The sequence below is a fragment of the Cygnus olor genome, chromosome 1 (assembly GCF_009769625.2).
Source record: "Cygnus olor isolate bCygOlo1 chromosome 1, bCygOlo1.pri.v2, whole genome shotgun sequence".
NCBI lineage: Eukaryota > Metazoa > Chordata > Aves > Anseriformes > Anatidae > Cygnus > Cygnus olor.
The window spans coordinates 208,111,565-208,134,164 of NC_049169.1; the positions used below are offsets into that span (position 1 = coordinate 208,111,565).

The window sequence follows — 22,600 nt, forward strand, 5'->3', positions numbered from 1 at the left end:
GGGGCTTGAGGCCGTCCCGCCCTGGCGGGTCCCCGCCTCCCGTCCTGATGCTCCCGCGCCCTGTTTTAAAGTCCCCGCCGTGTCCCCCACACGTCTCACAGCCTTGTGCTGTCCCCTCACATGCCCCAATTGTATCCCCTCACGTCCCCACAGCCTTGTGCTGTCCCCTCGCATGTCCCCATGCAGTCCCCTCACATCCCAGCTGCTTTGTGCCACCCCCACAGTGTCCCCTTATGGCTCCGTGGCCTTGCACTGTCCCCCGACAGATCCCCACAGTATTCCCTCACATCCCCACAGCCTTACGCTGTCCCCATGGCGACCCCTCACATCCCAGCTGCCTTGTGCTGGCCCCTCGCGTGTCCCCACTGTGGCCCCTCACATTCTCACAGCCTTGTAGTGTCCCCTCACACATCCCCATCGTGTCCCCACACGTCCCCACAGCCTTGCACTGTCCCCTTGCACACCCCCACCATGTCCCCTCACATCCCCACTGTCCCCTCACGTGTCCCCACTGCTTCCCCTCACGTCCCAGCTGCCTTGTGCCACCCCCACAGTGTCCCCTTATGGCCCTGTGGCCTTGCACTGTCCCCTGACAGATCCCCACAGCATTCCCTCATATCCCCACAGTCTTGTGCTGTCCCCTCAAACATCCCCATGGTGTCCCCTCATATCTCATCTGCCTCATGTCATCTACACAATGTCCCCTTATGGCCCCAGGGCCTTGCACTGTCCCCGGACAGATCCCAGCAGTATTCCCTCACATCCCCACAGCCTTGCACTGTCCCCTCACATGTCCCCATGGTGTCCCCTTACATCCCAGCTGCCTCGTGTTGTCCCCTCACACATCCCCACTGAGTCCCCTCACATCCTTACAGCCTCGCACTGTCCCCTGACGTATCCCCATGGGGTCTCCCCCCATCCCCACAGACTCAGACTGTCCCCTCACACATCAAAGAATCAGAGAATCCCAGAATCATTAGGGTTGGAAAATCCCTCCAAGACCATCTGGTCCAACCACCCCCCTACCACCAATGTCACCCACCAAACCATGTCCCTAAGCACCATGTCCAACATTTCCTTGAACACCCCCAGGGTCGGGGACTCCACCACCTCCCTGGGCAATCTGTCCCAATGCCTGACCGCTCTTGCTGAGAAGAAATGTCTCCTCATTTCTAACCTGAACCTCCCCTGGCGCATCCATCCCCATGACATCCTCTCATGTCCCCACAGCCTCATGCTGTCCCCTCATGCATCCCCACCATGTCCCCTCGTGTCCCTGCAGCTTTCCTGTCACCCCTCTCCTTGTCACCCAGCAGTGCCGTCCCCATCCCTGCTCTCGGTCAGCTAGGAGACACCCAGGGCAGGGAAAGATGAACCACAAACTTGTTGGAAATTACCAATTTTCCTTTTTTTTATCAGCCCTGCCTGGGGCCTGCCTGATCCTTGCTGGAATGCCAGAGGGGAACCAAGTGTTGGAGTCCTACCGCTCCCTGCCCCAGGAAAATGTCAGCGCTGAAGGGCAGGGTGAGGTGTTACTTGATGGAGATGCCTCGTGTTGGCGGTTTAAAACTGTTCTTAATCCAGGATAAACCCTCCCCAAATTTCCACTGGGAAATTTTCTTCTAGCTTTGCGTTGATGTCCAGCACTTCTCATAACACGTGCTAAATATTCCTCTGTGGTTTCTTCTATTTTGTTTTGCAATAAATACCAAATGCAGGAATACAAGGTTTCCCATCCCACTGCATTTACACCACTTTTGTAATACACCCTCACAGGAAGCTAAGGACTTTATCGATACATCAATTCCGATTTCCAAAGGCTTCTCCATAGCTGATGCAGTTAATTTAAAAACTCATAAAGTCTACAAGGTGGTTTTGAGGTTTTTTTTGTTTTGTTTTGTTTTTTTCCTTTCAATGTGGATTATATTAAATTTTATTTGCTATGTTTCTTATTTACCTGTCCTGGCTGGGTTATAGCGTGGACCCACATGTGGATTAGCTGGGTCAGGGAGATTGCTGCTGCAAAGAAAACGGATATCTGGCTTCTCTCACCCTCCCTGCATCCCATCTGCCTGAATCCCCCTGTCTCTGGTGCCCTTATCAGCCCATTTCAGCTTCCTGAACCGCTTCTTTTCTATATACCATCTACTTAGGTTAGTAAACTGTTACCAGTAAATTGAGTCTATGATTTAAATAGTCAGGAATAAGCTATAATGCTTCAAATCACCCTGAGCCAACTCCATAGACCTTTTGCTGGGAAAACAAAACCATCATGGCTGGGACGCACAGAGTCACAACCTGCAAGGTCTGACACTGCATGCAGGTGGCTTGCTTTTCTTTGTTGTACTGAGAGTTAAAAGCAAGACAAAAGAAAGAACTTCTCAGCATCTAACAGTGCTACGACACCTGTTTCTGTGCGAGAGAAGTGATGCATGTTTCCTTCTGCTCTTAGCATTTTCAGGTGGGCCACAGCGCTGAGCTGAAAAGTGTGTTTTTAGGGCCAGAAGCAAGTTCTGATGGAGGGATCACTGAAGTATCACCTTTATGAGCACCGGGTCCTTTTCTGATTTATATTTTGTCTCCGGGGATACTGGCCTCAGAAAACTGAGAGGTCCAAGTGGAGTGCCATGTCTCACAGGACTGAACCATGCAGCAGGAGAATCTCAAATTAAATTTGGGTGTGTGAGATCTGTAACTCGAATGCATTCATTTATTGGTACTGAGAGCTGTAACAGAGAAGAAGAGAGATAGACATGGCTGCTTTGGAAGGAAAGATTGCAAAATTAGCCTTAACACTCGAGGAATAATGTTCCTTTGGGTGCCCAGGGTGGTGACACCAGCTCTAATATTAATGACGTTGCAAAGCATACATTTAATCAGCAAGAGCTGAGCAAGGACCTGTAACTCCCTGATGTCAGGCATTTTATTTCTGATTTTAAAAGGAGCAGGAGAAAGGTCAAAATCATTACCCACATATTGCTCTTTGTTATGGAAAGGCAATGATTTTTTGCAGATTCTGGGACCAGATGAATATTTGTGTCAGTAGTATGAGAGGTCTCCAGGTCTGCCCAAAGCTGGTAAGGAGGCATTTTGCAATTTCATCTCATGAATCAAATCATTGTGCAAAACGTTCCTATCCAATGGTGCTTGAAACACAGCAGCTGATCAACAACGAAATTAAAACTACAACCAGAAACTGAAGTATGGAACAGTTGAATATTAATGTCCTTTTACATTTTTCTTAAAGAAAAAAATAATGAAGATGTGAGAGAGCCACTGAAACTCCCAAAACAGCACTGCAGAGATGGATGCAAGGAGACTTGGAGTAAGCAATGAGATTTCCCTGGGGATGCACATCAGGTCAGTACTGGAAGCAGGAGAAAGACCAAAGTGTGCTGATCTCATTTGTGACTTTATGCCCTGGATGCCCTGATTCCCCTACAAAGATTGCAGTCAACAGGGGAGATCAAACAGCCTTGTACTTTAAAGGCAGCCTGCATCACAGCTGCATGCTTGTTGTTCTCATAATCCAGCTGAGCTTACCAAAGACATGAAACCCGGCTTCTTGTTTGTGATCATCTCTCCTGTTGTACTTGGCCCTGGCAAATATTGTCCCTTTTCAGGTTGCACATAGTAGACCCAGAGTGTAAACCAGGGACATGTCCCTAATATCACTGTAGACAGCAGCAATCTCAGCTGTAAACTAATTAGGTACCGTCTCGGCCCTGGTGTTTTGGGGAGTCCCAGTTTATCCTCTGAGCATCTGGGTGCTGTTTTTTGTTTGTTTGTTTTATTTTTGTGAAATATCCAGAACAGCAAAGCTTGAAAGAAACGCAGCAGTGGGCACTCACACAAACCTTGCACTGTGCTCCTTGGGTCCCAGCAAATTCTCCTGAGTGTGCAGCAATAATCTTGGTAGTACACAAAACCCCCAGTTTTCAGCGCTAGCATCATCACCTGTAAAAGTACAAAATGACTTTTAAAACATCTCCTTGCAACTTTGATAACTGTTTCTTTTTTTCCTTTTTTTTTTTTTCGTCATAAATCTACTGAATGCTGCACTGATCTTGGAAACAGCATAAGGACTAGCTGGCAGGGGAGCTGCAGGGATCCTTCTGGTGCACAGCGACTGTTCACACATTAGTTCACACATTACAGGGGAGTTAGTTGCTCTACAAGAGCAGCAGCTCCTACAGACTGGCCCATGAAATTGAACAAGGGGCTGAAGACTCGAACTTACCCTGTCTCCTTGTCCTGGAAAGTAACACTTGTAAATGGTCCTTCACAGATGAAACACGTAAAATAATTTGAAGAGAAGGAAAAATGGGAGCAGGAGAAATATTCTCACTGTAATGCAGCAAACTGATAGATGTTGAAGGGTGTGTTCCTGGAATTCCTGTTGCATAACTGGAGATGTTTGAAGCATTTCCAGGGGGCATTGCTGTGAATCTGTCTAGGACACCTATTTTGGTATTGACCCTGAGAGGAGTCTGTTTTTCTTCAATGCCCAGAAAATGAATCTAGTGTAACCGCGTCAGGTTTAGACATCTAAATTTGTGTTTGCTGAAGGCAAGATGCATCAATCCTAATGCAGGATCTGAAAATACTTTGGGAGCATTCCCTTAAAAGACCTGATAATACTCTTTTGTACAGAATTTGCAATGCTCTCATACAAGGCTCTGACAAATGTAAGTTAAACGCAAGTTCCTCTTCCAAGGAGCAGATGAGGTTTATCCCCATTTCAAAGATGACGATGCTGAGACACAGAGAGGTTATGTGATCTGTCCAAGAATCTTTCAATACTCCCAGGTGTAAAGCCCGAGTATCCTGACTCTCAAACTTTCTTTCTCAGAGCTCTATAAAAGATTCTTTCAAACGTTACTTGTGTGTAACAAAATGTCTTGTACTTAGAGCTTCCCCCAGCCAAAACCACCAGCACCAGCAGAAACCAAGCCCAAAGGCTCATAATAATGGTTGTTTCACAAATGCTTTCCAAAAAGGCAAAAAAGAATGGGCAGAGTCTCTGGAAATTTATTATATATAGTAGCTGGCAAGCATCTGACTGAGGAGGAGTCTGAGTGAAAGGAGTTCTGTTGAAGTTTTAATTAATATCGTATGAGGGGAAACTTGAACAACCGAGCAATGCTGAAGGGAGAACAGGGACACAGAGACCTCAGAGACACAGAGAAGGGTGTCAAAGCACTGTTAATTGAAACTGTCCAAAATTCATCTAGGTACACACACCCTTTTTCCTTTTGGAGCTTATCAATTTACTTCTATCAGAGGCTCCTGAAGATCCAGTGTTCGGGTGGAAATGCATCCCATCTGAAGAGAAGCAGAGGATTTCAGTAATAAAATAAAATCTGTAAGACATGCATACGGAGATACAGATTTTGATCCTCCTCTTTTCTTATACCAAGCTGCCTTAAAATAGCAGGGTAGAATTAATGGGGTCTGTTTGGTAGGAGTCCCGTGTGGTGGGTGAGTTGGATTATAGCCTCCTTCCTTAACCATACAAAATGCATAATCATAACTGGAGGACTTGGGATTAAACACTGTCAGAAAAGCAATCAGAATTAAGTTGTTTGTAGGGTTGCAAGGGACTGAATCAGTACAGGCAAGTCCATAAACTGGAATGAAAATTGCTCTCGTAGGAGATAGCTGCATTTGAGACAGATGCGTTTGTCTGCATGGCTTCACAGTCTTTTCTGTGTCTGAGACTGCTGAGACCTAAAAGAAGGTGTAGCTCCATTGAAACAAGGAAGCCCAGAAAGGTAGGAACACTCTGCCAGGGTGACATTTCTGGGTGCTGCCGGATTTGCAATGCGAACTAAGAAAAAGGATAAAAAGAAATAAATAATAATAATTAAAAAGCTTTTTGCAGCAAAATTTTTTTTAACAGCAAAATGCAGCACATGTAGTGCAAGAGGATCAAACACCCTGCCTATTCACAACCAAAAACCTTGAGATGCTCAAAATGCGAGGCAGCGACAATGCCAACAAGGGAGAGGCACCTGAAAAACTTCTGAGATAAGGCTCAGGGGAATGAAGAATACCTAAACAGGACTGCATCCCCCCTCTGACAACCAGCAGAGAACCATAGCGTGACTGCTGACAGTCGGTTGCTGTCTATCTTTGTTAGTCAAATCACTCCTGGCACCGCCAGCAGTGCTGGCTGCTGTCTCCCCCAGTGGCACAGAGTTTTAGACACCCAGCATAAGTGGAGACACCTACATTTAAGTGTCTTCATCTGGAGCTGGTTCCCAGTCCACTCGCATGTTTTATGGCACATCACAGCATCGCGCATCTTCAGGGGGAGAAATATTTTATGGCTAATGGTACGAACAGATAGATTTCTTTCACTTTCGTACCTTGCACAGCCTTTTGTGCCTAGATTTCTTGCACTTTTGCACAAAGAGTTCCTTCTCGAAAAAATACAAATGTAAGATTTAAGCACTGTAGTTGAAAAAAAACAACAACATGTAGCCATCTGGGAATGTGTTGGCAAAAAGAATATAATCTTTCCATACACCAAGTACAAGTTGTCACATCTTAAAAAAAAGATGATTTACATGAATGGCTTCAAAAGCATCAGGAGAATTTCCCATATTGAGCCACGCTGGTAGCTGGCATTTCTCACTTCAGGTTATTGACTAATGTCCACATCTCACTCTGAGTGTGTTCTTGGGGCTGTTTGCATGGGGAGATTGATGGAATGCTTCCCCTGTGGACTCCTGTTGTTGATGTCTTTTATTTCAAGGTAATTAGTGTGCCTCAGCATGGATTATTTGACATTTATTCAATAGCAGGATGGGCACAGAAGGAGCTGTGGCAGAACAGTATGTTTTCTAGCAGCTATGCAGATCGGTTTCCCCAGCAGACAGGCTATTAAAGAAGATAAACAAGAGTAGCAGCTAGGAAATAATGACAATTCTCTGAAGAATAACTACGGGTAAAACAGAGATGAGAACGGGCAGGAAAGCATCTCCCCAAAAACAGCACGGTGCACAGCCGCAGCATGCTGAGACCGAGCAGGGAGGGAGATACGGGGAAAAATGTATGCGTCAGCTCAGCCACACCACTTTGTGTGTCCAGGGTGGGAAAACTCCTTCCCTCCTCCCTCCTTGGTACCCCAAAGAATGCAACACCAAAGTTTAAGCCGTGCCTTGTGCTGCGAGGTCTGAGCTCTGCGCGTCGGCAGAAGACGGGGTCCTTGGAGGAGGGCCGGCACCTTTACTTAGGTGCTAGCTAGGTTTGACTTTGAAAAAAGGCAGGTTGGTTGATTTGTGGGAAAATAACCCCAAAAGGATTTGATTAGTGGTAGGAAAAAAAAAAAAAACAAACAAACAGTTGTGTAGAAGCCACTGTGGCCGAGCGAGGCGTTCAGCCCCTGCAGCAGAGCTCGCCAAGGTGCAACCACGGTTGCGGCCAGGGAATGAATGCCTGCCCAGGGCCACAGGCACCACGTCTGCAAAACCTTCCCTCTTCGTGCAATTCCCAGCCTCGGTCAGCAGGTGCCAGCTCGGCACCACGCCTGCTGGGAAGCCCCAAGGCTTTAAATCCTGCTGCGGGTGCTGGGGCGAGCAGGGGCAGCGCTGCAAGGCAGAGCTTCTGCTGCGAGCAATGCCCCGCTCTTCCCCCGCTTCCCACCGGCCACAGCCGGCCCCAGGAGCTGGGGGAGCGGTGGTCCCAAGCTTCAACCCCGCAGCAGCCCCTGCAAAAGCGGGGCTGGAGTGGGGCCGCTGCCCTTCGTCCCCATGGCACGCTGCGCCGGCACCGCCGAAACCCACCGCGGTGGTTTGGGGAGCAAAGCGGGCCAGAGAGTAGCCCAATACCAACAAAAAAATGGGGTTTGGCTGCACAGGGCTCAGGGAGAGCCTTGCTCAGCTCCATCAGGTGCAGAACCCCAAGGATCCCCCGTCGGGAGGATGCTGCCAGCCCCATTGAACAGGGGAGCACCTTGCCCCGGGGCGAAGTCACCCGCCCCGTGCGAGCTCCAAGCGGATGCAGATCCTCGCTCGAATGCGTCAATTTTTCACCTGGCAAAGGTCAGGGAAGGAAATTGCACGCATTCGATGTGTTAAAATCAGCTCACGTGACGCACGTGGCCCTGCGGCGTGCTGGGGTGTCTCTCCAGCGGCCACAACAATCGCCTTACTCAGCTGGCATCGTGTTTGTTGGGCTGCTGACAAAGCTGCTCGCATCCTCTTCCTCCTGCGGTCCCGTGCACCTTCTCCCACACTGTTTCTCTCTTTTTATTCATGTCACCGTAGCTATTCTTGTACCGTGACATTTTGTTTTCGGCTTGACATTTGTGTTTGGTTTATGGGAAGGACAGTGCAGGTCTTAATACATTATTCACCGTTTTGCTTTAAAAACGTCTCTTTTCATCTTTTTGTTTTGTTTTGTTTTGGTTTGTTTTGGTTTTGTTTCCTGCCTTGAGCATTCTGGATGATTTCCTGACCTCGGTTGAAGGGCCTGGGAACTGTAAAATCACACTTTTCACCTTCAGAGCACAGTATGTCCTGGTATCACCGACTGGTCTTAGGGTTAGAACGAGCTTGTTGAAGGTCTTCTAGCTGAGGATTTCTTCTCTTTCTACAAAAATGAGGAACGGGGTCTGGTGCTGCTCTCACTCATGCCTGCTTTATACTCCGAGGTAACTAGGTGGGCCTAAGCTGAAACAAGAGAGGTTCAGACTGATATAAGGAGAAGCTTTTTCCTGCAGTGGGCAGGGCTCCAGGCAGGCTGTGTGTCTCCGTTCGTGCAGGTTTTCAAGACCTGATGGGATAAAGCCCTAAGCAACCCGGCCCAGTCTCAGGGCAGACCCTGCTTCGGGCAGGAGGTCGGACCTGAGGCCTCCCGAGGTCCCTTCCAACCTGAACCTTCGTCCCACGAAGTCCCCAGTACCCAAGATGGAGAAGAAAGATGCCTGAAGGTTGGTGCTGTTGATCTTAAAAAGGCCTCGAAGATACTGAGCACTGCTAAACATTTTCACCATGTTAAAGCCCTTTCCATTCAGAATCTCAAAGCCTTTAACAAACAAAGTCTAGCACAATCGTCCCCACCCCACACGCGATTAAAGGAGGCCCACAAAGCCAAATGACTTTTACCAGTTCTCCATTTACTTGCCTCCTGCCCAGACCGGGTCCCAAATTCCCACAGCTCCCACCCCTCGTGGCTTATTCTCCTCCCTATGTGCAGTTTTATGATCTCTGAGCCCTGCTTTAGCCCTGGTTTGGGGACCAAGGCAGTGTTTTATCACGCCGATGCGAGCCCCCCTCTCCTTCCAGTGACACTCAGACACGAATTGCGTGGGCAGCATAAACTGAAACCTGCACCTGGAGGGAGCCGAATGCAGCCCCTTTGATATTCTGAAAGAATATTTATTGATTTAAACATAGCTAGAACAGCAGCTGCTGTACATCCACGTGTGCCAGTGAAAATGGAGCGGGTCTGTGCGATGTCTGCTGCAAGAAAAGTTCCCTTCTGGCTGCTGCAGCTCACAGCTCCTGTCCGGAGACTTAAAGGTTCATCTGCCCCTTGTCACAGGAGGCAAAAACACCAGGTCTGACCCCAAAGAGTGGGAATGGATGGTGTTTTTTTGTTGTTTTTTTTTCCATTCCGGTGTCTGAAATAAGACCTTTTAGAAGAACCAGCTGCTTCCATCAGAAATAACTCGCTTCTCCTGGGAGATGAGTCTGTGAAAAACATTCCGAACTGGCAGGTTTTTGGCAGCAGCAGGGAAAGACAGAAGGAAAAGCCATTTTTATCATCCCGACTGTCACTTTTCACATTTTTTTTCCATAAAGCACAAAGAGAACAGCATCTAGTCAACAGTTCCCTGAAATTCATGTCAGATAGAGATGAAAGTGAGCAGAGAATTGGGCGTGAAGACCTCTGCGCATCAGGATGGTGACACCGAGCCAGGTTCAGGTCCAGGCCCTCTTCTTGGCCCTGGGTTGTTGCAGCATGACTCCTCTCTGCCTCTCCTTTCCCACTGCTGAAATGGATCCTGATCTCCCAGGTAGAGGATTCACAGGTCTGTCAATAGGCAATGCCATGGGTGCTCACCCCACCTTTTTCTTCCTCTGTCGTGCTAAAAACAACCCTTGAGTTCCAGCTCCCCCTGGGTATGAAAAGCAGAGTCAATAAAACAGGGTTTTTGCAGGTGCTTGAAAAGAGCTGAGTCCCTAAAGGTCACACAAGGTTCCTAAAGGGCACACGAGGGCGAGCGGCTCTGCCTCCCGTGGCAGCTGAGCACCCCTCTGAGCCCCTTGAGCACCCCTCGAGCCGGAGGCCCCATGAAAATGCACAGAGTTTCGGTCCCAGGGCAGTCTGGGGCCTGGCCTTACACGCAGCGTGTACCGCAGCATTTGGGTCAGGTAGCTGAGACACAAGTTATTTAATGTGGCAGGTGAAATTTGGTGGTGACTTCACATTAGCAGGTCTACAACCGAGTCCCTCGCAGGTGGCACTGCAGCCCCTGAGGGGTGTCCCCAGCGCCCCGTCTGGGGCTGCTGCCTCCAGGGACCTGCCAGCAAGCCAGCCTGCTCCCTAACTCGTCTCTTTTAGGGGATTTCTCGTGAAAAGGGTGCTCTGGTGAGTGCTCAGCCTGGCTGGGATGGTTTCAGCGGGACTGGCTGCATGCAAAGCTGTGCCAGCAGGCGAGCTGGCAAGCAGCTGGGGACAAAGCGGACATGGGGACATCTCCACCAGCATCGACGAGGGCCAGGCGGTGCGTCTGAGCTGCATCTCTCCTTCACGAGCACAAACATCAGCTGGAGAGCCTGGAGGAGCAACGCAGACCCCGAGATGGGTCAAAGGATGACTGCAGCTGAAGGAAGGCAGACGGACACAGGGCCTGGCACCGGCTCCGACCCCGATCCCCAGGCGCGGCGAGGAGCTTCCTTAACTACTTCCTAAATGCACCCCCGGTGCGTGCGGCCCGCAGCACAGCCTCACACGTGCATTTCCTTGTTTTTCTTCCCCTTTGTCACAGCCTCGGGAGCGTTTCTTTGAGTCACTGAATACATAAGGGGGGCAGGAGCGGTTCTGGCTGTGGGTCACGTCCCCCCGAGATCCTGCCTGAATGAGCCGGGGACGTCAGCTCGAGTGAGAGGTTTATTATGGAACGAGCCGGAGCGAAAATGTTCATCCTTCAGACAACTGCAGGGCTGGTGGGCTGTGCTTGCAGCACGTGCGTGATGCCGGGGTCCTGTGCGGGGACCTGGCTGGCCCTTCTGAGCTGCCACATGGGGACCTGCGGGCACACAGCTGGAGTAGGTATGAAGGAAAAATGAACCCGTGGCTTATGGCTTGCCAGAACCACCTCCTTACGCACCAAGCCAGGAGGCCTCTTCACCTCTGGGGGGCTCTGAGACCCATCTGGATGCCAAGATCGATCCCCCCGGGGTGAGGAGGTGACCTCTGGGCTCCTTCCAGGCCGATGGATGAACAGAGGCACACAGTGACAGGTCCAGAAACAAGCCCAGGATGTTCCGATTTTCTTCGGGGTGGGATTTTTCTTCTGAGCTTGTGCAGCCCCAAGCAGAGCCGGGCTCCAGCCCACGCGCCAAACTCCTGCACGCTTCAAAAAATTCATATCATTACTTAATGTGAACAGTTAGCACCCGTGCTGGTGTGGCCCTCGACACAAACCTCAGGAAGAGGAGCCAGTTTGGTACAACCTGCCTGAAAAAAATGGGGATTTGCTTGGGGAGGGGTCTCCATAGCCGGCGGTGTGAGGGGCACCCCAGGCCGGGCACTCGGCTCCTGGCTCTGCCCTTGACACCGGGACAGCTCCGTCACCTCTCCGTGACATCCTGGCCTTGCCAAAGTCAACAGGAATTTTGTCACGGGCTCGCCCGGAGCCAAGACGCTGCCCTTTGCATCCGCCCGTGGCTCGCTGCGGGCTGCGCGCGGCCCCCCTCCTGCCAGGCACCTGTCTCACAGCCCCCACCTTTGTCCTCCCCTCCCCTTCCTGCCATTAAAGCCGGCTTGCCTTAGCTCCAGAGCTCCCCGAGGGGTAATGTCCTTCAGCCTCCTGCCAGAAGGATGGGCCCTGCCTGCTCCTGCAATCAGAGGAGTCGGGGAGGATTCAAAAAGCTCGGCTGCGGCGAAAGGTGTCCCGGGGAAAAGGTTAACACAGAACAGTGTCGTGAACAAAAAGCCTTTAACAGTGATAAGAGGATAAAACCTGAGCCATGTGCGGCTCCTTTCCACGCAAATTTCTCCATATCCTCCCCGCTGCCAAGGCAGGATGCTGGCAGGGAATGCCCCGCGCTCCTTTCTGTCGTCCTGTTTCCGAGGATCGCAGACCGACCGCACACGCTTCTCCCCGTCTTACGCAGGCAGCGCCGCTGCCCGCCAGAAAGGAAGAGCGTTTGGCTTTGATGTCCCAGCGGGAGCTCGAAGCTCAATCACACGAAAAGGAAATAGCCGGATCCGCACACAATGTTGGTGCCGAGCGCCAGCCTCCCCTGCCAAGGGCGGGCGCCGGCAGCAGCGGCAGAGCCCCGAGCGGCTCTCCCCGATTCGGCGCGGCGATCCTGCCCGAAAGGAGCTGGTAGACAAAGGAAACGCGCCCACGAGGCGCTGACACAATGCCCTGGAGGGTTTTATGGTGCTGTTTCCCAGGCTGTCCGCGTTTTACAAGCCATCGTGGCGCTCGCTCCTTTGCATCGAGCGAGCGAGTGAACAGGGGAGCGCGCCTTGCTACGCCGCCGTCGGCTGGCAGCCAAACTGTCAGGGACTACAAAGGGCGGCCTCCCAGCCAGGTGCGTTTTTGATAAAAAAACGGGTTTATTAGCCCAGCCGATTGCTCTATAAAATCGAAATGCACGTATCAAGACTTTCACACGCTTGATCTCGCCGACAACCTGCGCCGGCGGCGCTCCGGGAACGGGTTGCTCGGTGGGAGCGGTCGGCTCGGGGGCGCTCCGGCAGGACCCGCGTTATTTTCCACGTTTGTCATAAAAAAAATTAAATAAAAAGCGAAGGTGGGGACGTTTTGTCGCTCTCAAAGCCGCGGCGTGATTAATCTCAGCAGGCTGTGCGCAGCCTCCTTTCCCGAGGCTTTATTCCCGAGGCCTGACCTTGCGGTGCCACCCCGGTGTCCCAGTTTGTCACCAGCGCTCCCAGCAGGTCCGGGGGAGCAAACTGGGGCAGGATCCCCCCAGGGCTGGGTACGGCGAGCACGGAGCCGTCTGCTTTATCCGACAAAACAACCACAAGGAACGTGTTTAGAACAGGAACTGTGCATTTCCCCGTGTTCCCCACCCTATAGGTGCTGTACCCCATAGCCCTGGGCCCTACCGGCCACCCCCATGCCCCATTCCCCGTCCCCGTGCCTTATCCCCCATCCCCAGACCCTTTTCCCGACCCCTGCCCCCTATCTCCTAGGCCCTGTCCCCTGCCTTGGGATTCTCTCCCCCCAGTCCTTGGCCTGTCCCCTGTCCCTATTTCCCTGTCAGCACAGGACCCCAACCCACCATCCCCTATCCCAAGACCCTGTCCCCGATGCCTGTCCCCTGTCCCGTCCTCTGTCCCTCCTGCCTGCCCCTTACCTCCCCATTCCATCCCTGGGTCTGCCCCTGGCCCCTGTCTCCCGTTGCTGACCCTATTCCCTGTACCTTGTCCCAGGCCACGTCCCGTGTCCCCAGCCCCAACCCGCCACCCTCCATCCCCCCGTTCCTGGCCCCTGTCCTCCACCCCTGTCCCCTACCCTTGTCCCCGGGCCCTGTCCTTTATCCCCAACCCCCCAACCCCAGCTCCTATGCCCTGTTTCTGCCCCGTTATCCTCCATCTCTGTCCCCTAACCCCTGTCCCGCGTCCCCAGGCCCTGTCCTCCACCCCTAACCCCATCTGCTATCCCGTCCCTGTCCCCTATCCTCCACCTCTATCCCCTGTACCCTATTCCTAGGCCCCGTCCCCTGTTCTTGATCCTCTGTCCCCAAGCCTGTCCCCTATCTCCCTGTCCTGTTCTCTATCGTGCACGGCCCCTGTCCCCTGTCCCCGTCCCTTATCCTCTACTCCCAGGTCCTATCCCCTGTCCCCACGCCTGGCTCATGGCCCTATTCCTGGTCCCCTACCCACATATACCTGGGCCCTGCCCACTATTCCCGGGCCCTATTCCCTGTCCTCGATCCCCTGTCCCCCTGCCTGGCCCCATGCCAGGCCCTATTCCTTGTCCCCGTGCCTGGCCCCTAGATCCTATTCTAGGTCCCCTTTCCCCTGTCCCCGTGCCTGTCCCCTGTCCACATATAACTGTCACCTGAGCCCTGTAGCCCTATATCCTATTCCCAGGCCCTGTTTGCCGTCCTTGACCCCCTGTCCCCATGCCTGTCCTCTTTCCCTGGCCCCTTGTCCCCTGTCCCTGTGCCTGTCCCCTTCCCACAAACACCTGTCCCTCGCCACCTACCCCCTATTCACAGACCCTACTCCCTGTGCCTGTCCCCATGTCCATCCCCTGTTCCCATGTACCTGTCCCCTCTGCCGTATTCCCAGCCCCTATCCCTGGTCCCCTGTCCCCGTGCCTGTACGCTGTCCCCGTGTCCATCTCCCGTCCCCATGTCCGTCCCCTGTCCCCATGTACCTGTCCCCTCTGCCTTATTCTCAGCCCCTATTCCTGGTCTCCTGTCCCTATGTGTGTCCCCTGACCCCATGTCCATCCCCTGTCCCCAAATACCCGTCCCCTCTCCCCTATCCCCAGCCCCTATTTCTCATCCCCTGTCCCCACGTCTGTCCCCATGCCTGTCCCCTGGCCCCATATTCATCCCCGTCCCCATATACCTGTGCCCTCTGCCCTATTCCCAGCCCCTATTCCTGGTCCCCCATCCCCTGTCCCCATGTCTGTCCCCTACCTCATATACCCGTCCCCTCTCCCCTGTACCCACCCCTATTCCTGGTCCCCTGTCCCCGTGCCTGTCCCCTGTCCCCGTGCCTGTCCCCTATCCCCATATACCTGTCTCCTGTCCTATATACCCGTCCCCTCTTCCTGTCCCCTGTCCATCCCCTATCTCCATATACCTGTCCCCTCTGCCCTATTCCCACCCCCCGATTCCTGGTCCCCTGTCCCCATGTCTGTCCCTTGTCCCCAGGTCTGTCCCCTGTCCCCATATACCCGTCCCCTCTTCATGTCCCCATGTCTGTCCCCTGTCCCTATATACCTGTCCACATATACCTGTCCCCTGTCCCCTATCCTCACCCCCTATTCCTGGTCCCCTGTCCCTATGTCTGTTCCCTGTCCCCATGTCTCTCCCCTGTCCCTGTATAACTGTCCCCTCTTCCTGTCCCCACGTCTGTCCCCTGTCCCCACGTCCATCCCCTGTCCCCATATACACATCCCCTCTACTCTATCCCCACCCCCTATTCCTGGTCCCCTGTCCCCGTGCCTGTCCCCTGTCCCCACGTCTGTCCCCTGTCCCCATAACCCCTTCCCTCTTCCTGTCCCCATGTCTGTCCCCTGTCCCCATATACCCATTCCCTCTTCCTTTCCCCACGTCTGTCCCCTGTCCCCAAGTCTGTCCCCTGTCCCCTGTCCCCATGTCCACCCCTTCTCCCCTACCCCCACTCCCTATTCCTGCTCTCCTATCCCCACGTCCGTCCCCTGTCCCCGTATCTGTCCCCTGTCCCCGTGACTGTTCCCTGTCCCGTCTGTTCCCTGTCCCCATGTCTGTCCCCTGTCCCCTATCTCCATGTCTGTCCCCTGTCCCCATACACCCGTCCCTTCTCCCTTATCCTCACCCCCTATTCCTGGTCCCCTGTCCCCACGTCTGTCCCCTGTCCCCGTATACCCGTCCCCTCTTCATGTCCCCATATCTGGCCCCTGTCCTCCTGCCTGTCTCCTGCCCCCTGTACCCTGTCCCCACGTCTGCCCCCTGTCCCCATGCCCGTCCCCTGTCCCCTGTCCCCATGCCTGTCCCCTGTCCCCTGTCCCCATGCCTGTCCCCTGTCCCCTGTCCCCATGTCTGTCCCCTGTCCCCACATCTGTCCCCTGTCCCCACGTCCGTCCCGTCCCCATGTCTGTCCTGTCCCCATGCCTGTCCCCTGTCCCCACACCTGTCCCCTGTCCCCTGTCCCCATGCCTGTCCCCTGTCCCCACGTCTGTCCCCTGTCCCCATGCCTGTCCCCTGTCCCCTGTCCCCATGTCTGTCCCCTGTCCCCACATCTGTCCCCTGTCCCCACGTCCGTCCCGTCCCCATGTCTGTCCTGTCCCCATGCCTGTCCCCTGTCCCCACACCTGTCCCCTGTCCCCTGTCCCCATGCCTGTCCCCTGTCCCCACGTCTGTCCCCTGTCCCCATGCCTGTCCCCTGTCCCCTGTCCCCATGTCTGTCCTCTGTCCCCACGTCCGTCCCGTCCCCATGTCTGTCCTGTCCCCATGCCTGTCCCCTGTCCCCACGCCTGTCCCCTGTCCCCTGTCCCCATGTCTGTCCCTGTCCCCACGTCTGTCCCCTGTCCCCATGCCTGTCCCCTGTCCCCTGTCCCCATGTCTGTCCCCTGTCCCCACGTCTGTCCCCTGTCCCCATGCCTGTCCCCTGTCCCCACGCCTGTCCCCTGTCCCCTGTCCCCATGGCTGTCCCCTGTCCCCACGTCTGTCCCCTGTCCCCATGCCTGTCCCCTGTCCCCTGTCCCCACGTCTGTCCCGTCCCCATGCCTGTCCCCTGTCCCCACGCCTGTCCCCTGTCCCCATAACCCCTTCCCTCTTCCTGTCCCCATGTCTGTCCCCTGTCCCCATATACCCATTCCCTCTTCCTTTCCCCACGTCTGTCCCCTGTCCCCAAGTCTGTCCCCTGTCCCCTGTCCCCATGTCCACCCCTTCTCCCCTACCCCCACTCCCTATTCCTGCTCTCCTATCCCCACGTCCGTCCCCTGTCCCCATATCTGTCCCCTGTCCCCGTGACTGTCCCCTGTCCCGTCTGTTCCCTGTCCCCATGTCTGTCCCCTGTCCCCTATCTCCATGTCTGTCCCCTGTCCCCATACACCCGTCCCTTCTCCCTTATCCTCACCCCCTATTCCTGGTCCCTTGTCCCCACGTCTGTCCCCTGTCCCCGTATACCCGTCCCCTCTTCATGTCCCCATATCTGGCCCCTGTCCTCCTGCCTGTCTCCTGCCCCCTGTACCCTGTCCCCACGTCTGCCCCCTGTCCCCATGCCCGTCCCCTGTCCCCTGTCCCCATGCCTGTCCCCTGTCCCCACGTCTGTCCCCTGTCCCCATGCCTGTCCCCTGTCCCCTGTCCCCATGTCTGTCCCCTGTCCCCACATCTGTCCCCTGTCCCCACGTCCGTCCCGTCCCCATGTCTGTCCTGTCCCCATGCCTGTCCCCTGTCCCCACACCTGTCCCCTGTCCCCTGTCCCCATGCCTGTCCCCTGTCCCCACGTCTGTCCCCTGTCCCCATGCCTGTCCCCTGTCCCCTGTCCCCATGTCTGTCCTCTGTCCCCACGTCCGTCCCGTCCCCATGTCTGTCCTGTCCCCATGCCTGTCCCCTGTCCCCACGCCTGTCCCCTGTCCCCTGTCCCCATGGCTGTCCCCTGTCCCCACGTCTGTCCCCTGTCCCCATGCCTGTCCCCTGTCCCCTGTCCCCATGTCTGTCCCCTGTCCCCACGTCTGTCCCCTGTCCCCATGCCTGTCCCCTGTCCCCACGCCTGTCCCCTGTCCCCTGTCCCCATGGCTGTCCCCTGTCCCCACGTCTGTCCCCTGTCCCCATGCCTGTCCCCTGTCCCCTGTCCCCACGTCTGTCCCGTCCCCATGCCTGTCCCCTGTCCCCACGCCTGTCCCCTGTCCCCATAACCCCTTCCCTCTTCCTGTCCCCATGTCTGTCCCCTGTCCCCATATACCCATTCCCTCTTCCTTTCCCCACGTCTGTCCCCTGTCCCCAAGTCTGTCCCCTGTCCCCTGTCCCCATGTCCACCCCTTCTCCCCTACCCCCACTCCCTATTCCTGCTCTCCTATCCCCACGTCCGTCCCCTGTCCCCATATCTGTCCCCTGTCCCCGTGACTGTCCCCTGTCCCGTCTGTTCCCTGTCCCCATGTCTGTCCCCTGTCCCCTATCTCCATGTCTGTCCCCTGTCCCCATACACCCGTCCCTTCTCCCTTATCCTCACCCCCTATTCCTGGTCCCTTGTCCCCACGTCTGTCCCCTGTCCCCGTATACCCGTCCCCTCTTCATGTCCCCATATCTGGCCCCTGTCCTCCTGCCTGTCTCCTGCCCCCTGTACCCTGTCCCCACGTCTGCCCCCTGTCCCCATGCCCGTCCCCTGTCCCCTGTCCCCATGCCTGTCCCCTGTCCCCACGCCTGTCCCCTGTCCCCATGCCTGTCCCCTGTCCCCTGTCCCCATGTCTGTCCCCTGTCCCCACATCTGTCCCCTGTCCCCACGTCCGTCCCGTCCCCATGTCTGTCCTGTCCCCATGCCTGTCCCCTGTCCCCACACCTGTCCCCTGTCCCCTGTCCCCATGCCTGTCCCCTGTCCCCACGTCTGTCCCCTGTCCCCATGCCTGTCCCCTGTCCCCTGTCCCCATGTCTGTCCCCTGTCCCCACGTCCGTCCCGTCCCCATGTCTGTCCTGTCCCCATGCCTGTCCCCTGTCCCCACGCCTGTCCCCTGTCCCCTGTCCCCATGGCTGTCCCCTGTCCCCACGTCTGTCCCCTGTCCCCATGCCTGTCCCCTGTCCCCTGTCCCCATGCCTGTCCCCTGTCCCCACGTCTGTCCCCTGTCCCCATGCCTGTCCCCTGTCCCCACGCCTGTCCCCTGTCCCCTGTCCCCATGGCTGTCCCCTGTCCCCACGTCTGTCCCCTGTCCCCATGCCTGTCCCCTGTCCCCTGTCCCCATGCCTGTCCCCTGTCCCCACGTCTGTCCCCTGTCCCCATGCCTGTCCCCTGTCCCCTGTCCCCATGCCTGTCCCCTGTCCCCACGCCTGTCCCCTGTCCCCATGGCTGTCCCCCGTCCCCCATCCCCATGTCCGTCCCGTCCCCACACACCCGCCCCCTGTCCCCCTGTCCCCCTGCCCGTCCCCCGTCCCCGCGTCCCCCCCCCCCCTTCCCCCGGCCCCCCCCCCCCCGGTGCCCGCCCCGCGGCGCTCAGCGCCCGCCCCTCGCGGCTCCTCCCAGCGGCGGCGGCCTAACGCGGCCTCCGCAGCCGAGCCGAGCCGGGCCGAGCCGAGCCGGGCCTCCCGGCGGCGGCGGCCATGTCGCGGGGCGCCGTGCGGGTGCTGCGCCTGGGCCCGCTGCCTTACGCCGAGGCGCTGCGGGTGCAGGAGCGCTGCGTGGGGGAGGCCCGGGCCTCATCCTGCCGCGGTGCGGAGCCCCGTCCCCACCTTCCCCCGGCGGCGGAGAGCGTGGTGCTGAGCGAACCGGCCGGCCCCGTCTACGCCTGGGGGCTGCGGGGAGCCCCGGCGGCGGAGCTGGCGGCGAAGCTGCGGGAGAAAGGAGCGGGGCTGGCGGCGGTGCGGCGGGGGGGCCACGTCACCTTCCACGGCCCCGGGCAGCTGCTCGCCTTCCCGGTGCTCGACCTCCGGCGCCGCCGCTTGGGGCTGCGGGGCTACGTGGGGAGCTTGGCGGAGGTGGGGGTGAGGCTGTGCCGCCGCCTCGGGCTGCCCGCCGCCCGCGCCCTGCCGCCGCCGCTCACCGGGGTGTGGCTGGGGGACGGCAAGGTGGGCGCCATCGGTGAGCGGGGGGGGGGGGGGGGAATGGGGGGGGGGCAAGGGGGGGCGCCTGGGGGGGGTGCAAGGGGGGAGTATGGGGGGGGGCACCGGGTTTGTGTGTAATGGGGGGGGGGTATGGGGGGGGTGCAAGGGGGGAGTATGGGGGGGGCACCGGGTTTGTGTGTAATGGGGGGGGGGTATGGGGGGGGTGCAAGGGGGGTTGGGGGGGCAAGGGGGGGGCACCTGGGGGGGGTGCAAGGGGGGAGTATGGGGGGGGGCACCGGGTTTGTGTGTAATGGGGGGGGAAGGGGGGGTGTGCAAGGGGGGGGGGGCACCTGGGGGGGGTGCAAGGGGGGAGTATTGGGGGGGGGCGGCACCGGGTTTGTGTGTAATGGGGGGGGGGGTATGGGGGGGGTGCAAGGGGGGTTGGGGGGGCAAGGGGGGGGGCACCTGGGGGGGGTGCAAGGGGGGAGTATGGGGGGGGCGGCACCGGGTTTGTGTGTAATGGGGGGGGTATGGGGGAGTGTGCAAGGGGGGGGGGTACAAGGGGGGGGGCACCTGGGGGGGTGCAAGGGGGGAGTATGGGGGGGGGCACCGGGTTTGTGTGTAATGGGGGGGGTATGGGGGGGGTGCAAGGGGGGTTGGGGGGGCAAGGGGGGAATATGGGGGGGGGCACCGGGTTTGTGTGTAATGGGGGGGGGTATGGGGGGGTGCAAGGGGGGTTGGGGGGGCAAGGGGGGGGCACCTGGGGGGGGTGCAAGGGGGGAGTATGGGGGGGGGCACCGGGTTTGTGTGTAATGGGGGGGGGGTATGGGGGGGGTGCAAGGGGGGTTGGGGGGGCAAGGGGGGGGCACCTGGGGGGGGTGCAAGGGGGGAGTATGGGGGGGGGCCCCGGGTTTGTGTGTAATGGGGGGGGGGTATGGGGGGGGTGCAAGGGGGGAGTATGGGGGGGGGCACCGGGTTTGTGTGTAATGGGGGGGGGGTATGGGGGGGGTGCAAGGGGGGTTGGGGGGGCAAGGGGGGGGCACCTGGGGGGGGTGCAAGGGGGGAGTATGGGGGGGGGCGGCACCGGGTTTGTGTGTAATGGGGGGGGGTATGGGGGGGGTGCAAGGGGGGTTGGGGGGGCAAGGGGGGGGGCACCTGGGGGGGGTGCAAGGGGGGAGTATGGGGGGGGGCACCGGGTTTGTGTGTAATGGGGGGGGGTATGGGGGAGTGTGCAAGGGGGGGGTGCAAGGGGGGGGGCAACTTGGGGGAGTGCAAGGGAGGAGTATGGGGGGGGGCACCGGGTTTGTGTGTAATGGGGGGGGGGTATGGGGGGGGTGCAAGGGGGGTTGGGGGGGCAAGGGGGGGGGCACCTGGGGTGTGTGCAAGGGGGGAGTATTGGGGGGGGGCACCGGGTTTGTGTGTAATGGGGGGGTGTGCAAGGGGGGGCACTGGGGGTGTGAAAGGGGGGTGTGCAAGGGGGGGTATGGGGGGGCACTGGGGGGTGTGCAAGGGGGGGCACCGGGGGTGTGTGTAATGGGGGGGGGCACGGGGTATGTGTGTAATGGAGGGGCACGGGAGATACACGGGTGGTGTGCAATGGGGGGAACACCGGAGGTGTGGGTAATGGGGGGGCATCGGGGGGGATACGCGGGGGTGTGCAAGGGGGTGGGCACCGGGGGTGTGTGCAATGGGGGGGGCACCGGGGGGACACTGGGAGGGGACGCACGGGGGTGTGCAAGGGGGAGGGGGCACCGGGGGGTGTGTGCAATGGGAAGGGGTGGGGGGTGTGTGCAAGGGGGGGCACTGGGGGTGTGGGTAATGGGGAGGGGACTGGGGGGGCACCGGGGGTGTGCGTAGTGGGGGGGGACTGGGGGGCACTGGGGGTGTGCAAGGGGGAGGCACCGGGGGTGGGCACCGGGAGGGGATGCATGGGGGTGTGCAATGGGGGGGGCAACAGGGGTGTGTGCAATGGGGGGGGCACGGGGGGGTGTGCAATGCGGGGGGAAGGGGGGTGCGCAATGGGGGGGGCGCCGGGGATGACACTGGGAGGGGGATACATAGGCGTGTGTGCTGGGGGGGGGGGCACGGGGAGGAGGTTTCATAGGGGTGTGTGCAATGGGGGGGCCCTGGGAGATAGCAGGGGTGTGCAATGGGGTGGGGGGGTGCGTGATGGGGGTGGGGGGCACCGAGAGGGGGATGTATGGGGGGGGGGGGCACACACTGGGGGAAGGGGGGATGAAACCGGGGGGGACGTGCACCAGGGGATGTGTGCGGGGGGGGGTGTGCGCGGAAGGGAATGCATTGGGGGGGGGGGGGCATCACCGGGAGGGGGATTCGGGAGGGGGGGAGCGCAGCCAAGCACGTGCACTGTGGGGACACGCACAGGGAAGCATGAATTTTGGGGGGGGGGGGGGGGGGGGGGGGCATGCACCAGGGGTTGCATGCGGCAGAGGGAGGGGTTGTGCATGGGGGGGGGGCGGGGGGGCATGCAGGGAGCACGGGGGGGGGGGGGGGGGGTCATACGGCACCAAGCAGCACCTTTGGGGTGCTGACAGGTGCCTGGTGTCGTTCCCCCCCCCCCCCCCAGGGGTGCACTGCGGGCACTACAATCACCTCGCACGGGCTGGCGCTGAACTGCTGCACCGACCTCGCCTGGTTCGAGCACATCGTGCCCTGCGGGCTGGAGGGGAAAGGCGTCACCTCGCTGAGCCGCGAGCTGGGCCGCCACGTCCCCGTCGACGACGTCCTCGAGCCCTTCCTCGACTGCTTCCAGGAGGTCTTCGACTGCGCCTTGGTGTTTTCGGAGGAACCCGAGGACTAGGAGGGCGGCGGGGGTCCCAGCTGCGAGCTGGGGGCTCGGCGGCGGCGGCCAACGCCGCATCCCGACGGGGCTGCCCCGTGCTTGGTTTTGGGACAGGAGGCCTGGCTTTTGGGGCTGCTGGACGGCCGAAGTGCTGTGGGGGCTGCCGACCCCG

General features: G+C 58.0%; 1 protein-coding gene and 1 long non-coding RNA gene across 2 annotated transcripts; one reads left to right on the forward strand and one right to left on the reverse strand.

Moving 5' to 3' along the window:
• Positions 1-11,106: 11,106 nt before the first annotated feature.
• On the reverse strand, positions 11,107-12,591 carry LOC121058667. The gene is made up of 2 exons (XR_005814303.1): positions 11,345-12,591; positions 11,107-11,263 (listed from the first exon to the last, which is right to left on the reverse strand). It is a non-coding gene; the product is annotated as an uncharacterized LOC121058667 (long non-coding RNA).
• Positions 12,592-19,131: 6,540 nt separating this feature from the next.
• LIPT2 (lipoyl(octanoyl) transferase 2) lies at positions 19,132-22,600 on the forward strand. The gene is given in 3 exon segments (XM_040533729.1): positions 19,132-19,662; positions 22,213-22,232; positions 22,234-22,600. Coding segments are annotated over 3 exon segments (711 nt in total). The 5' UTR covers positions 19,132-19,184; the 3' UTR covers positions 22,447-22,600.